This window comes from Hyperolius riggenbachi, chromosome 6 (genome assembly GCF_040937935.1).
Source record: "Hyperolius riggenbachi isolate aHypRig1 chromosome 6, aHypRig1.pri, whole genome shotgun sequence".
In the NCBI taxonomy this organism is placed as follows: Eukaryota; Metazoa; Chordata; class Amphibia; order Anura; family Hyperoliidae; genus Hyperolius; species Hyperolius riggenbachi.
In genome coordinates, this window is record NC_090651.1 from 114,538,517 (window position 1) to 114,555,854 (window position 17,338).

General features: G+C 46.6%; 1 protein-coding gene across 7 annotated transcripts in view; it reads left to right on the forward strand.

Annotated features, from left to right (window-relative positions):
* EVI5 (ecotropic viral integration site 5) overlaps window positions 1–17,338 on the forward strand; it is a 279,915-nt gene that overhangs the window by 200,107 nt on the left and 62,470 nt on the right. For all 7 annotated transcript variants that reach the window (XM_068239795.1, XM_068239797.1, XM_068239798.1 and 4 more), the window contains one exon: window positions 1,697–1,792. In XM_068239795.1, coding sequence (XP_068095896.1) covers window positions 1,697–1,792 — 96 coding nt within the window. The remainder of the gene's footprint in view (window positions 1–1,696; window positions 1,793–17,338) is intronic.

Consider the following 17,338-nt stretch of genomic DNA (forward strand, 5'->3'; position numbering starts at 1 on the left):
GTTGTCCGTGCCTTCTGGTGACGAAGGCATGGACAATGCCGAAACGCGTAATGACGTCAGACGACTCGTGCGCCCAGCTCCCTCCGGTGAGATGTCTCCTTCCATCCACATCCACTTCTTAATTAATTTGAACACTGCTGGTTGGCATTCTCAGTTCCTTGGATATTTTCTCATATCCCTTTCCTGTTTTATAGAAGCAGTAAAGTGTTGTACCGTGTTAGCTATCAGTAAAAGCAAGACGTTTTCAATCAGGATGATACCATTTATTGGCTAACTTAGAAGAAAAGCAGTAAGCTTTTGGCTATGGAGCCTTCTGACAGGAAACGGTCCGACGAAGGCTTCATAGCCGAAAACTTCTTACTTTTTTCCGCAGATCCTTTGACATTCGCTTTACTTTCCCCATGACTTAGAATCCCCAAAACAGCAGTCCAGCATTGGATGAAAGATGGAGTCCAGAAACTCATTGACATTTTATACACACACACTAATTACAAGCAGATCACAGGGGAAGATGTTTACTTTTAAAAGCCATTAAATCCCATTTTTGTCAAGTTGTCTGTTACTAGGAAAAATCACCATGGTATGTATACTTTTGATCAGGGTCATTGGGGTAAGTTGTGTAGTGATAATGATTTAAAGAGTAAACCCTGTTCGACAATAAATGGCTTCAGCCAACCACTAACCATGAGTGAAAGAAAAGTTTTTATCATTCGTATTCTCTGAAAAATGGTTAAGAAATCATAAATTCTGCCAGGGTATGTAAACTTAAAGGTTCACTGTGTTAAAAAAAAAGAATTTTACTCACCTGGGGCTTCTACCAGCCCCCTGCAGCTGTCCTGTGCCCTCCTGTCCCAGCCAGCAGCTACTTCCCAAGAGGCCTGGGAATGCGAGTGATTCTTCACATTCCAGGCCGCAATAGCAGTATAGAGGCCACGATTGCCACCAGGAACACGAAGAATCACTCGCGGTCCCAGGCCTGTCGCCAAAAACAGAAGTAGCTGCCGGCGGGAACAGGAGGATCCGAGTGAGACTGCGTGGGCATGGGACAGCTGCAGGGGGGTGGTAGAAACCCCAGGTTAGTAAAACTTTTTTTTTTTTTTTTAAGCATTTGATTCACAGCATTGTTGAATGCAACCTAATGGTTTACAGTACAGGTCCTCCCTCTTTTATCCAGAATTATCATGTGCAAAAGATTGCAAGGAGCTGATGATAATGAAGATACAACTACTTATGCTACCAGTTTTTGAAACTGTAATAATGCTTTTCTGAACTAACTAATTTGGGTGGTGTGTGTTTTTTTATGTTTTGTATTACTTAGTTGGAAGGTACAGTTGCTGAAGAACTTCATTGCTCTGTGTTTTGTATTTGTTTAGCCACATCAGAAAGTCTTATTAGTTCTTATTAGCAGATGTGAATAGACATTCTGTTTCCTCGTACAGTTAATACTGAAGCTTAACCCAGGAAAGTGAAACCAAGTTAAAACTTTTATGATTTCCATAAATTGTGATGATTTTCTTATCCCATAAAGGTTATCATGCTATGGCTAATCTTTTAGAGCAGAGAGAAGTTCTGGGTTTAGTTCCACTTTAAGGCTGAAAAGTCACAAGTTTTACTGCTCTTCCCACACTGGCAACTTCCTTTATAAAAGAAAAGTATGGCATGATTTTTTCTGATGACAGGCATACTTACTTTGCAGAACAAAGAAGAAGTTATGGCGGTGAGACTTCGAGAAGCAGACAGTATCGCGGTTGTAGCTGAGCTCCAGCAGCATATAGCAGAGCTAGAGATCCAGGTAAGGTGGATGTGTGTATATTTGTCTTCTTCACAAACCTACTCTGGAACTAAAAGCTATCTAGGATCCCCCCTCTTTCCTACTCAATTAGGGTTCATATATATATTTAGAAGTTACCCTGGAAGCTACGATAAAGACTTCTCTCTGGGTCTTGTGTTATCTACCGGAGAAAGGCCACTGCAAGGAAAAAGGCCACCGCATCCTAGCAATGGCGTGGCCTTCCACAGTCGCCCCTGGGGAGGGCGTGGACTTCCCTTCAACTCCTGTTTGAGTCGGGCATGCCCTATTTTCACTAATCTTCTCCCTCAGTCTTGTTGAGTTTGTGGATACAATGAGATGACCTGGTGGTGGAATTAACAGAGAGGTTTGTAAGGTGTGGTAAGGATTTGTGGAGATGTACTAGAGAAGAATGCACTCCTAGGTATGGCTGATATGCTCAGACCCATCTGGCAGCACTTCAAATGATCATTATTGTGTAAAGGAAAAAGGTCAGCACCATCAGATCAAAGTAATTGCTTGTTTTTTCTATGTCAAATGTGACGCAGACGTTTCGGAGCAGCTCACCACTTTATCAAGTTCTGCTCAATGTCATATGTCATGGAGTACAACATGATAAAGTGGCAAGCTGCTCTGAAATGATATTGTCATGCTTGACATGGAATAAAAGGGCAATTACTTTGATATGATGGTGCTGAACTTTTTTTCTTTCACGCTTGGATTTGTGTGGAGAGAAATGGACAGCTGTCATTCCTCTTCCCTTCCATTTTTCTGACAGAGATATAGCCCAGAGATTTTGTGACTGCTCCATTGAGGCAGCCTCTTTGCAGGATGGAGTCACAGGGTCGAGGCAGAGGTGAGTGAGGCTCCAGCCTCAGGAGGCAGTGTAGGAAGGGGGCGCACAACTCACTCAGCTATTATTCCCCTATTGTGTTTGAAGCAGAGATAAATAAGAAAAGTGGATACATGGCAGTGACTGCAAGCCAGGTAACTAGAGATTAAGGCCCTTATCGCTAATTGCAAAACGCCCGCGATTGCGGCAGTGAGAACACTGCCATAGCAAACCATGTGATAAGCGGTTTTAAAAACTGGGCCTTAGGTGTTGGGGGCCCTGGGGCGCCTTTTAGTCTAATAGCAATCAGTGTGGGAGGGATGGAGGGGCGCACTTTGGTGTCTCAGCCTTGGGTGCTGGAGGACCTTGTCCCGACTCTGCACATGACTCCCTAAGATGAGGGCCTCCATAGGTGAATGTGAGGGAGGCTTTAGATGGTAGGCGGTGTTCTTACTTAGTTTAGCTGGGGGGAAGGGATTTTTTTTAAATTAGGTTTCCTGGAACTGGGATTTAAAAGTGCACTAAGATAAAAAAAACAAAACAAAAAAACTATAAAATGAAGAAAAAAAAAAGTGTACACAAACATGGAATCAGTTTGTCTGCAGAGTGAAATGTGCTGTAAACAACTTTCTATCTAGCTGTCATTTATAGTAAGTGTTATAAATTAGATGGCTCTGACCTCTTACAGACAAGTTTTGGACTAGTTCATTTCTTTATGGGGGATTCAAAGTGTTTTTTATTTTCAAAGCACTTCCCAAATGTGAGAACATATGTGCACTCTTTCCGTGCTTAGAATGGTTAAGGATTTGTGTCTGGAATGCCTATGTACCTTCCTCAGTGATAGAGTGCCATGCAGGAGAACTGACTCTGGTATACATCCATTTCAGCGTGCCAGCGTGCAGCGTGTATTAGATTACAGTGGGAATCCATTGGGGTACCGCTGGAAAAAAAGAAACTGCAGTGGGTGCTGGAGCAGTCTACTGTGTGGCAGCTTGAGAACATCAGCATTTGACCTGCAGGAGAATCGATTGAGCTGGTTAAGTTGACACAACTTCAGGCAGCTCCAACCACTCCACAGCCAAATCCTGGTGCCAACCAAAATATATGTCGATGTATGGTATATGTCCAGTGGGCAGGAGGAGCTGTCCCTCAGCAATGTTGGATAGGAAATCCTTACTGTAGATGTTTTAGCTACCAATTATGCCCTTCATATTTTCCATGATATTATAGAGGATAATGCTTTAGTGCCCTGATTGTTACATTTTTCTCACAGGAAGTGTTTTCACATTTTAATTACACAGTATGTTTTCAACTCCTTGAAAGTAAAAAGTACTTAAAGTGATACTGTAGGGGGGTCGGGGGAAAATGAGTAGAACTTACCCGGGGCTTCTAATGGTCCCCCGCAGACATCCTGTGTTGGCGCAGCCACTCACCGATGCTCCGGCCCCGCCTCCAATTCACTTCTGGAATTTCTGACTTTAAAGTCAGAAAACCACTGCGCCTGCACGCCCGTGTCCTCGCTCCCGCTGATGTCACCAGGAGTGTACTGCGCAGACACAGACCATACTGGGCCTGCGATGTGCACTCTTGATGACATCAGCGGGATCGAGGACACGGCAACGCAGGCGCAGTGGTTTTCAGACTTTAAAGTCTGAAATTCCAGAAGTGAACCGGAGGCGGGGCCGTAGCATTGGTGAGTGGCTGCGCCAACACAGGATGTCTGCGGGGGACCGTTAGAAGCCCCGGGTAAGTTCAACTCATTTCCCCCTGACCCCCCTACAGTATCCCTTTAACAGTATTTACTAAATGTAACCTCAAGAAAATTTGGGGCAATCTATTCTGATAACTTTTTTTGTTTTTCTGTGGCTGAAATAGTATTTTATAAAGTGTGAAAACCTCTCCAGTGAGAAAACTCAGGAGAAAAGTGAAGTGAAATCAGGGCCAAGGTATTATGAATAAATAACAAGGTTTACGGAAATCTGGGTACAATGGAGAGTAGATGGCAGCAGTGTGGGTAACATACAATAACCAGCTGAGACTCTAACCATCCTGTTCTATCCTGATACATTCATTAGTAAAGCCTCAGTTATGAGCTGGTAGTGGGAGCAAAAGTGCAATGTAGGGTTAGTGTGGTTCATTTGTGAAGTGGATATATGTATTTGAGCTTTCAAGGAACGTGCTGAACTTACACCTAATGCAGGGCACAGGAATAATTTGTTTTAATGGTCAGACTATCGTATATCAGGTCAGTGGTGGAGCTAGAATCAAAGAAAACTCCTTATGAATGAATGGTATATGAGGAAGTATCTTCATATTAATTAGGGAACTGCAGTTGCTATGTGCCTGAGGCCAGAGTCAAAAGAAATTACCAAAACAGCATTTACTGGCCGATTTTCAGATTGTTTTTCCGATCGATTTCTATTCACGTCTATGAGAAAAACGATCAAAATCAGATAGGACCTGTTGGAAAATTATCGAGCCATCTATGTGCCCAAAAAAACTCATGGTGTATTCCCAGCATTAGGGACCATGAGAATATGATTCTGCCCTTCTGTGTAATTTCATTTCACACCTTCACTTAAAGGACAACTGAAGAGAGAGATATATGGAGGCTGCCATGTTTATTTCCTTTTAAGCAATACCAGTTGCCTGGCAGCCCTGCTGATCCTCTGCCTCTAATACTATTAGCCATAGCCCCTGAACAAGCATGCAGCAGATCAGGTGTTTCAGACTTTAAAGTCAGATCTGACAAGACTAGCTGCATGCTTGTTTCTGGTGTTATTCAGATACTACTGCAGAGAAAAAGACCAGCAGGGCCGCCAGGCAACTGGTATTGATTAAATTGAAATAAATATGGCAGCCTCCGTATACCTCTTACTTCAGTTCCCCTTTAAAGAGCCTGATTAGAGGTGGCCCCCGTAAGTTTCTATTAATTAGGGCTACAGTATTATGCGCTGTTGTAAGTTATATACCTGTCAGAAGTCAATTTCATTGGCTCTTCTTCCGCATTCCCCGTCGTAAAGAGCCTTAAAGCGCGTCTGCATGACCTCAAAACGTATTGCCGCACATATTCCCGCCGGTTATACCGCTCCTCCATCCCCACAGGCCTCTCTCTCTGGCGTCGCTATGACAGCAGAGCTCTTTGCCCCAGTCAGGAGCCGCTTTCATTGGCTCCTGACCCTTTCAATTAATGTAATCCAACTCGATTGGCTCACAGTGATCACGCGGTCAAGAGCCAATGAAATTGACTTCTAACAGGCTCATAAAGTTCTGCCGTCATATTGTTGGCAGAACAAGTGAGATGCGGCAGGGATAAAGCTGCGCGAGCGGCAGGACTGCGCGACGACGTTCTTCAAATCTACGTCCTGTTAGAGCCGCGCAGCCACAAGCAGGATGTAGATTTCAACCACGCTGGTCTGGAAGCGGTTAATTATACTTAAGTTTTGTAAAAACAATAGGAATTATGGGAAATATAATTAATGTTTAACTGCCACGAACTAGTAATTGTTACATGATTTGAAAGCATAGTGTAAACCTAAGCATCAGGATTTATGCCTGACAAAAATGCATGGGGACATGTCACTCTCTTTTCCTTTAGATGGCCTTTAAAGACTACAGTCCTGCTAAAGAACTGAATGAATATTTTCTTATGCAGTTAGCTTGGGAAGTGCCCCAACATTTCTCTTACAGTGTAAAGATACTGGACCTGCTAGGCTCTGTTATAAATGGCTACTGTTTAGATACTGTGAGTAGCATGCCAAAAACAGTCTTTCACCTTTTAGTAGCCAAGTAAAGTAAAACTTTTTTTGACTGCAGGGCCGAATTTTTCCTGCTGCTGGGGAATTATGCCCTATCCAGCCTGGTAGGCTATGCAGAGTGGGTGGCAGGGAGCTTTTAGAATTACCTGGTCAGATGGCTGGATCAGCTTCTCTCCTCCACCACGGCAGCAATGTAACCCCAACATGTCTTCTAGATTCCGCTCACATTCGATCACATGATATATCATGGGATTGGCATTCAGGGGACATTGTCAAGGTTACAGCTCTTTCACCACCCCTCTTCCACCACCGAGTGGCGCTGTAACGCTGACACCATCTCCTGAAGAAGATGACATGTCAAATGACAGTAGCTGGTAGAGGTCAAATGCAGAGCCGTTTTCAAATTATCTAATTTAAAACTGCTGAAAGGTTAAGTGCCTGTAAGGACAGGGATGGTTGTGAGGTTATGCATGCCTTTACCTTCATCCTGTGTTAGGACCATATTATTACTAGTATTTATTGGATTTATATAGCGCCAACAAATTATGCAGTGCTGTAAAATTACAGACAATAACAGGGATGACCAACAACACAATACAGGTAATAAGAGACACAATGCCAGATCATGCAAACCAGGGAGCCAGTGCGCGCTTACGTCATTACACTCGAGGAATAGAGCGCTCGTGTAGCTTGTATGCTCCTAGTAATGTTCACGCCGCGTTGTTTAAACTTACAGTGCCCCGTAGATCTAACGTGCTGTGCACCTTACTTTGTATGAATCCTTGTGGATGCTTGCTGGAATAAACTTTTATCGGTGGAATCGTTCCTGGGTTATACTTACTGGCTGGATGACGGTCTAAGCGCTAGATCCACCTGGTGTATGAGGTGGCAACTATCTAGTGAGCCCCTGTGTGGTTTATTGAGGATTCTGATGTTATGGTCACTGTTGCTGCTGACCTTTTACAGTTACAGTATTACACTATGGGAGCTATAAGATTTCTTTTCAGATATTGATCACTGTGGAGTGCGCACTGGTATCTTTTTATAGATAATGCCAGCTCATACACTGGAGTAGTAGTTCCAATAATACAAGTTCACATTATTCTGGGTAGAGTGCACAGTCAAGCTAGGTACACAAGGACAGAGGGCCCTACACTGAGTAAAGCACTTTATCTTTAAGCTTGACTTTATGAGACTGAACTGAGCTCGTCAAACTTTTGCATGTTTCTTTTCATAAGATATTTTCATTGCAGGCCTGACTGTGGGATTTCTCGCACTGCTTTTTATACTTTTGGTGCACTTCTTGTGCTTTCAGCGCATTGAGCTTTTCTTGTAAAGGCCAGACCTTTTCTGAAACGGGTTGGGAGTGCAGTTTTCTTTGACCACTAATCTATTCATAGATTCAGGTGTGCTTGCTTGAATATGACCACAAAATCATCACATTTTCTCATATGACTTCACTGTGGCTTTATTTCATGTTGCCTTAAAGGTTGACTCTAAGCAGAAGAAAATAAAAATCATTGTTTAACCATTTCGTGACAGGCTTTTTCATTCTCTTGTCATCATGGTCAGTTTTGTGTTTTGAGTGATTCTGTTGCTTATAGCTTCTTCAGTGTTCTCCCCAGGAATTTTTTCCAGCCGGGTGGCATGAAAAAGTAGCCGGGTGGGGTGTGACAGGGGAATGCCGGACCAGTGCAACTCTGCTTACAGCATAGGTGGAGGAGGAGACAAGCCGATGTACCTGCTAGGTACACACAATGCAATTTTCTGACAGATTTACTGTCAGATCGATTATTTGCAACTTGTTAAATCTGATTTTCAATCGATTTTCCGTTCACTTCTATGAGAAACAGAGCAGAAATTTGATCAGAAATCAGATTGGACGTGTTGGAAATAGTCGATCTGATGGTAAATCTGTCAGAAAATTGCATCATGTGTACCAGGCATTAGGGAGAAATTGTTTCAGATGATGGTGCTCAGGTTCCCCCAGCAACATGATTGACGGTAAAGATTAGATTGTAAGATCTTCTGAGTACAGTTAGTAACATTACGGTAGGGTTTAGATTGCAAACTCCTCTGTGGATAGTTAGTGACATCACAGCAGGGATTAGATTGTAAGGTGCTCTATGGATAGTTAGTGACATCACAGCAGGGATTAGATTGTAAGCTTCTCTGTTTGTAGTTAGTGACATAATGGCTGGGATCAGATTGTAAACTCCTCTGTGGATAGTTATGCCTGGTACACACCATGCGATGTTCTGGCAGATTTACTGCCAGATCAATTATTTCCAACATGCCCAATTTTCCCTAGGATTGAATGAAAAATCGATTGGAAATCAGATAGAACATGCTGGAAATTATCGATCTGGCAGTAAATCTGCCAGAAAATCTCATTGTGTGTACCAACCATTAGGGACACAACGGCAGCGATTAGATTGTAAAATAGTTTGTGGATAGTTAGTGTCATCACAGCAGGGATTAGATGGTAAGATCCTCTGTGGATAGTTAGTGACAGAACAGCAGGGACTAGATGGTAAGATCCTTCCTGGAGAGTAAGTGGCATAAAGGCATGAATTAGATTGTAAGCTCTTCTGTGGATAGTCAGTTACCTGATGGCAGGGGTAATTCAATTATCATAAATGATCATAGATATTGATCCAAAATAGGCAGCAAAAAGCTGGATTAATAAAAAAACACACAGGTGACAGCCACCACGTATGTTATCTCAGATGATCACCTGCACACTGCTATCAGGCTATGTAACAAAGCCTTGTGACAGGACAAGCAGAGTCCCCTCGGTATGCAGCTGGCCAGTGTCCTGTCTGGGAGACTCCGAGATCTGCAATCCACACACACCGGGTCATCTTGAGGAGTAAGGGGGAGGGAGGGGGAAGGGGTGTGAATCCACACTGCCAGCGCAACCACTCAGTAAGTGAAAAGAAATTCCTAACATTCCAGCCAGGCAGACTTCACATTAAGCTAACCTGTATTTGTAGCTGCTTCTCTCTGCCTGGCTGTTCCGTGCGCGGTGCCCCGGCTCCCTCCTTGATCTATCATTTGCCGCCAGCTGCCTCCACGTGTGTCACAGCACAGCACTGCATAAGCTACTCCCCAAGCCATGCTAAGAGCGCAGCGATTGGCTGAGCTGTTACACAGGCCTGTTTTCAACGTAAGGAAGCCTGGCAGCTCTAAAAGTTTCACCGGAGCCTAGAGAAAGAATGCCAGACAGAATCCGTGATAGGCGAGCCCCTGCAGCCTGCCCGCGGCCACACCCACTGCTGCCTATCTGCATAATAATGCAGGCTACAGACAGAGGTAGAGATGAGGGGAGCCAGAGGACTGACTAGGAGGGCAGAAGGCGTGCATGCAGACTGCAGCTGTCGGCATGATGTAGTGTAGCGCGGTCGGACGCTTCTGCTTTGGCTGTTTTTTTTCCTAGCTAGGTGGGCCAATGACAACAGGCGGGCGGGGTTTAAAAACAGCCGGGCGGCCCGCCCCCCTGATTGGCCCTGGGGAGAACACTGTTCTTGACTGCTAACCCAAAGCAATAGGTTGAGAAAAATCTTCAATTGTTTTGTCTTCAATTGTTTTGTCTTCAACTTCTTTATTGGCCCAATAGACCTGTAAGCTCTTCTCCTGGTGCCTGATTTTTTGGGGGGATCCTAAACATGTTTGTTTAATTTTGGTTTACTGTGACATCTCAGATTAGGCATTTATGGAGCATCATGTAATTGCCTGCACAGAAGGCCTTTGCCTATTAGAAGGGTGGCCATTACAGTGATCTGATGGTGTCCGGTTGATAAAATTCGAAACGCGTCGTCCTTTCCTGTGTCCAATGAAATTATTATCCTTAAACCTCTGTTTCATTACCTTCATTTACCCATTGCATACTACATTGGGGTACCTCCTCCCATTTTGATCACAGTGAACTAATCAGGCTCGGCTGCTTTCTACTTACTTGTTAATCTAAAGTTGCATACACAGTTTCAATTTCTGATGCCTGTAGGGACCACACCCTGATTGCTAGGTTGAAAGCTTAGATATTTAGACATAATTGAGGTGCACTGTCTCTGTGGATAAGGGAGAAGGGACCATGGCATGTCGTATCATGGAGTGGCCTCAACGGTAAGGAGGGTAAATTCAGAAAGCAGAATAGTAACTTCATCCATACCTTTCATATCCAGTATAATAGCCTGTGGCTGTAACTCTGTTCAGACTGTGTTAAGCTGCTGGGGAGATCTATATGAGGACTGTTGCCAACAGGGATCAGTACTCGATCCCTCAGGCGACAGTCCAGGGCCGAGTGCTGTACAGATATATTACCTTTACTAGTATCCAGTGTCACTTATTGTTGCTATGGTGGAAAGACGATGGTGCTGCACCAGATTAAGCAGACTGGGTAAGGAGAACAGTTGCCTCGGCCTGTTGAACAAGATGATCTGGCAGCCTCGATCTCTTGCCAATGCGTCAGGTCTGCCCTACACATACTTGGATTATTGGCAGAGGTGGCACCAACAGGCCACTTCAGCCCAGAACCATCTGGTATGTGTACAAACCCAAAAACCAAAGAGGAAATTTAGCGAAAAGGAGAAAAAAAATAAATCCATGCATTGCAAAGTGAGAAGTTATAAAACAGAAGAGAGGTCAAGAAATGATTGATATTCGCAATGTCATTTGTTCATGTTGTCTGATCCACAGTCAGCCTGCACATAATCATCTTTACTACTTGCAGACAAGAAAAACTAGATCGCACCAACTAGCTATTGTTTATAACCATTCCCACAAACGCGATAGGCTAAAAGGTTATCATTTTTTATAGATACTAAGGGAGATACTGGTTGCTTAGCAGATGGAAACCGCTGTCATTTCTCACATTGCAACAAGCTTGACAGACAGGAAACTGTCAGGACCTAGGTTCTGACCTCACGTGGGAGGGGTTTCACCATAATATCAGCCATACAGCCCCCCCTTCCCCCGATGATCTATTCGAGAAAAGATTCCACTGTGAACATAGCCAATTTGTCTGCAGCTGTTGACCGCATTAGTGACATGTGTGGAGATATATTGAGGTGCTGATATTAAGGATAACAGGAACATATTTCCTTCATTTTTTTTGACTATCATATGGGATCGTCTGTTAGCCAGTCTTCCTGGAATTCCGTATAAAGTGAAAATTACCTATCATTGTCTGCTTCTAATTAGGAAACCCTTAATTAGTTGCTGTGAAGCCTATACAGGTGGTCAGACCATGTTGTCTGAATAATGTCTCCGAGGTGTATTATGTTTGGGAGCAATTGTCACCTATCACACAGGACATCCTGCTGCAATGTGAAAGCCTTAATCAATTGTCACCTGTAACCTGGGGAGATTGGAAGTGAAGGAAGTCTTTTGTTTTGTGTGTGTGCTATAGTACCCTTTTCATGTATGTGGATCTCTGGAAATCCCATTTATGTCTGAGAACGGAGACAGGAAAACGCCTTAATCAAGTTTTCACCTGGAGTTGAAAGCCTAACTTCACAATCTTTGATGTATAGTAGACTTTTACCTGGAAATGGAATATATCTGAGATTTAATTAAAACCTAGTTCCTCCCCTCCCCAAGTAAGTTGCAGCCTCCAGGCGTAGCTCAGAGTATAAAAAGCAGAGGCAAATGCCTAGTGACCATCTGCTCTGGGAGTTAGCGCATAGCTAGAGTCTATCTCGACTTCCGGTCGAACAAGCGGCATGCTCCTGCCGACAACTTTGAGACCTTCAAGTTGGTAACGTTTTTTTAATCCCCATTTTTATTTTACGCAAATATCCGTGTGTGTTATCTTTGTAACTTTTATCTTGTAACTATTTTTACTTAGTTTTTTGTAATCTTGTTGTATATATTAAGTTCTGCATTGTTCTATGTTTTTCTAGAATATTAAATTATTATTTAATAAGTTTGACTTCTGCCGTACTAAACTAACACTCATAGCCTAGAAGAGACTGAAGTGTAACCGTGTATAAGTTCATGCCTAATTGTACGCTTGAGCAACACTACCGTATGAAATTGTAATTGCATTGTGTGTGGGGGCGTTTGTCATACGTTGGCCTAAGCGCGCAGCTGACCCAACGTACGAACAACGCCAGTGCGAGTAGCGACAGCAGAGTGGCTAACAGTATCGTTCGGAACGACTGTTAGTGGGTCTTTGCTTCACGACAGTGTAAGATTGCAACTGTGTTTGTGTGTGGGTGCGTGGCGTTCCCGTATTTGGCCTAAGCGCAAAGCTGACCCAAATACGAAAACGCGGAGTGCGCGCTGAGGACTCGACAGCAGAGTGGAAGTGTCTAGCAAACCGCTAGTGGTGGCAGTGAGAGGTGTTCTGAGGGGTCCCAGCCTTGTTTTAGCTTGACTAAGGCTGCTTCCCCTCTCAATCTGGTCAAACCCGCAGTCGGGAACCGTATACGCAGGCGTGCCACGGGCCGGTTCCTGACATAATTGGCTGGCAGTGGTGGCATCGTTTAGTACATTAGTACGCAGTTTAGCTCGCTATTCTGAGTACTAAAGGCTGGAAGCTTGCTAGAAGCAACTAGCCTACAGAAGTCTACTCAGTGCAGAAACTATATACGTTTTTTTTTTGTTCAAAGATACACACTTGGTGTTTTGCTTTCCCTTCCCCCCTTTTTTCTTTTTATTTTTTGCAACACGATGGCTCAGAAAGCATCCAGCTATGCAAGGCAAAACAAAGAGATACTACTCAACCTGTGTGAGCACAAAGGCATCGACGGTGAGCGGCCAGACTAAGGAGCAGTTAGTTCGTGCGCTCGAGGAGTATGATGAGGCAGAGCGAGCCCGTGCTTCAACGTCAGCGGATGCAGCTCACGACACGCCAGAGGAGGAATCGCTCCCGCCACAGCATGCGAGTGGAGACGATGTCCTGGATGATCCACCGAACACGGAGATGACATCTCTGGAAGCTGATCTACAGCTACTGAACTCGGCTGATCCGGAACTGCGCCTAAAGCTGATCCTACTGCACCGACAGGCAGAGGAGGGGAGAGCTGAACGGCGACGCCAGGCCGAGAGTGAAAGACACCAGGCCGAGAGGGAAAGTGCTGAACGGCGACACCAAGCCGAGCGGGAACAAGCTGCACAGCGACTCCAGGCCGAGAGGGAAAGAGCTGAACGGCAACATCAGCTGGAGCTGGCTAAACTTCAGCAGCAGAACCGGTCTGCTGGACCCGCAGAACGCGAAGGTGAGCGAGTCCACAGAATCCCCCTGGATAAGTTCCCCGCTATGGACAAGGACTCTGACATAGACACTTTCCTACAGGGGTTTGAAAGGACTTGTCGGCAGTATGGGGTGCCCCGTGAGCAGTGGGCAAGATACCTCACACCAGGGCTGAGAGGCAAGGCCCTGGAGGCGTTTGTGAGTCTCCCCCAGGAGGAAGAAACAGACTTTGAGGCAATTAAGAAAGCCATCATTGCACGATACCACCTTACGCCAGAGGTGTATCGCAAACGTTTCAGGACAGTGCAGCGAGGTCCTAATGACAGTTACCTGGATCATGCGTGCAACCTGAGCACTGCCTTCCAGCAGTGGGTAAAAGGACTGGCTGTTGAAACCTTTGATGCCTTGCAGGAACTGATAATAAAAGACCAGTTCCTCCACACTTGCCCTGTTGAGGTCCGGCAGTTTGTACGGGACCGAGAGCCAAAGACCGTGGATGAGGCCGCGAAAGTTGCTGATGCCTACACGTCCAATCGAGCATCTGATTTTCGGAGGACTACGGCGCCCAGCTGGAAGGGAGAAAAGCCTGCGAGACCTTCTCCTCTGAGCACCCAGCGAAGCCAAGTCCCGCAGCCGCCTGGAGGTAGAACAGCCACCGTTGACACTCGGAGATGTTTTGCCTGTAACAAACCGGGTCACATCAGTGCTACGTGCCCAGAAAAGAAGAAGGAAGCCCCAAACTCTGGCGGGGCCCGGAATGCGTTGTGTGCCACCAGGAATGCAGGTAGCTATGCAGAGAATCTGCAACCTGTCACGGTTGGGGATACAGTTACCACCGGTCTAAGAGACACTGGAGCAGAGGTGACTCTAGTGCACCCCCAGCTTGTGAACCCTGAGGAGTACATTCCTGGCAAGACTATGGCTGTCAAAGGAGTTGGGGGCGTCACCCCCGCCATACCCACCGCCTTGGTCCACCTGGATTGGGGGGCCGGCAGCGGAATGAAAGAAGTGGGGGTAACGGATGCCATCCCCACGAACGTTTTGTTGGGTACTGACCTGGGACGGTTAGTGGCCCGGTATGAGCCTACTCCACACCCCATGGAGCCTGCATCCCCCGCAGAAGTTCAGGACTCTTGCAAGGTACGGTGTGATAATGCTGTGCAAGCGGGGAGTGCTGGTGAGGCCCCAGGGGCTACGGACTGTGTACTAGGAGCCAGCCCTAGTGAGTCTCCAGTGCCCAGGCCTGGAGGAGGACACGTTGTTACCATGAATGCAGATAATGTTGATGTAATATGTGATGTGTTGCATGATGACATGTGTACAGTGAATGCTCCGTCAGCTGCAGTGGTGACCCGCAGTGCTCACCGGGCTGCAGCAGACGAATTGTCCACTGAAGGGGCTGATGTCACTGGGTCGGGCTCTTCCACCTCAGAGCCTGGCTCTGAGGACCCAGAGGCCTCTCAGTTTGCCACCTCCCTGGTGCCTGTGGCCGACAGCGCTGAGTTCTCCGAGGCTGTGCGACTTGATAGCAGCCTGGAAGAGCTCAGGAGTCTGGCGGACAGGGCACCGGTGGAGGGCGACAAGGTGAGGGTGTACTGGGAACACGGCAGACTGTACAGAGAGGTTATTCCCTCTGAGCCGTCTGAAGTGGAGGAGGCCGACCGGCAGTTGATTGTTCCCCACAGGTACAGGGAGCAGCTATTAAGAATAGCACATGAGGTGCCCCTGGCTGGTCACTTGGGGATCCGCAAGACCAAATCCCGGCTTGCCCACAATTTTTATTGGCCCCACATGGGGACAGATATTGCTGATTTTTGCCGGTCTTGTGTCGCCTGTCAGCGGGTCGGCAAAGCAGGTGACACCGACAAAGCCCCACTAAGGCCCTTACCCATGATAGAGGAGCCCTTCCAAAGGGTTGCTGTTGACATAATTGGGCCTCTAGCGATACCCAGCAGCACAGGGAAACGTTTCATTCTTACGGTGGTAGATTATGCCACTCGCTACCCTGAAGCTGTAGCCCTGAGCTCCATACGGGCAGACAAGGTTGCGGACGCATTGGTGCGCATTTTCTCACGGGTCGGTTTTCCCCGTGAAATGCTCACCGATCACGGCCCGCAATTCATGTCGCGCCTAATGGAATGCCTCTGTAAACAAATGCAGGTAGAACACATCATGGCCAGCCCTTACCACCCCCAGACAAATGGGTTATGTGAGCGGTTCAATGGTACTCTGAAACAGATGCTAAGGGTGTTTGTTGAATCGCAAGGGAGAGACTGGGAGCGATACCTGCCCCACTTACTGTTTGCTTATCGTGAGGTGCCCCAGGCATCCACCGGGTTCTCGCCCTTTGAGCTATTATATGGGAGGAGGGTACGCGGACCCCTCGATCTCATTCGAGAGGTCTGGGAGGGGCAGGACATGGGTCCCGGGGTCTCCATAGTGGAATACGTTCTAAAGTTCCGGGAAAAGATGGACACCCTGGTGGGGTTAGTGCGAGAGAATCTGACTCAAGCCCAGGCCACCCAGAAGCAGTGGTATGACCACGGGGCTAGGGAGAGAGTTTATGAGGTAGGTCGCAAGGTATGGGTCCTAAACCCGATGCGACAGAATAAGCTGCAGGCCGCTTGGGATGGGCCCTATACCATACATAGGAAGATTAGTGATGTGACCTATGTGGTCGCGCTGGATGACCGAGGTAAGCAGCTGAAAACATACCATGTAAATATGTTAAAGGAACATCATGCTAGAACCGCTTGCGCTCTCCCTGTCTGCAGTTTGCTACCGGACGGTGAAGCAGAGGCCCTGGTTGACATCCTGGCATCCACCCAGGAAACCGACTCTGTTGCCGAGGTGCAGATCAATCCGGAGTTGACAGCAGAGCAGCAGGCTGGGCTATCTGATGTGCTGACCCTTTACCGTGGTACCTTTACAGCCCGCCCTGGTCTGACCAGCCTGGCTGTACACCATGTTGACACTGGAAATAACAAGCCGGTTAGACAGTCAGCCTATAGAGTCTCCCCTGAGGTTCAGGCCCACATCAGCAAGGAGATTGAGGAAATGCTGTCACTAGGGGTGATCCAACGGTCGCACAGCGCATGGGCATCACCTGTAGTGCTAGTACCCAAACGGGACCAGACCACTCGGTTCTGTGTAGATTATCGAAAACTAAATTTGATAACTGCGTCAGATGCTTACCCAATGCCGAGGGTCGACGAATTGTTAGATAAGCTAGCTGGCGCGCAATATCTAACAATCGTGGATTTGAGTCGGGGATACTGGCAGGTCCCTCTAACAGCTGAGGCACGGGAGAGGTCTGCCTTTATCACCCCCTCAGGTCTGTTTGAATTTAATGTAATGCCTTTTGGAATGAAAAACGCCCCGGCCACCTTCCAACGGGTTGTAAATGGTCTCCTGGAAGGTTTGGAACACTGCGCTGTCGCCTACCTGGATGACATCGCCGTGTTTAGCGCCAACTGGAACGACCACTTAGCGCAGCTGTCACAGGTTTTGGGGCGCATCACTGCAGCAGGACTAACAGTCAAGCCTAGCAAGTGTCAGATCGGCATGAAACAGGTACAGTACCTGGGACATGTGGTGGGGGGGGGAGAGCTTCGTCCAGATACGGGGAAGGTAGATGCCATTGTGTCCTGGCCCACCCCCCAGACGAAGAAACAGATTCAGTCCTTCTTAGGGACTGCGGGGTACTATAGAAAGTTTGTCCCCAACTACAGTGCCCTCGCCAAGCCATTGACAGACCTCAC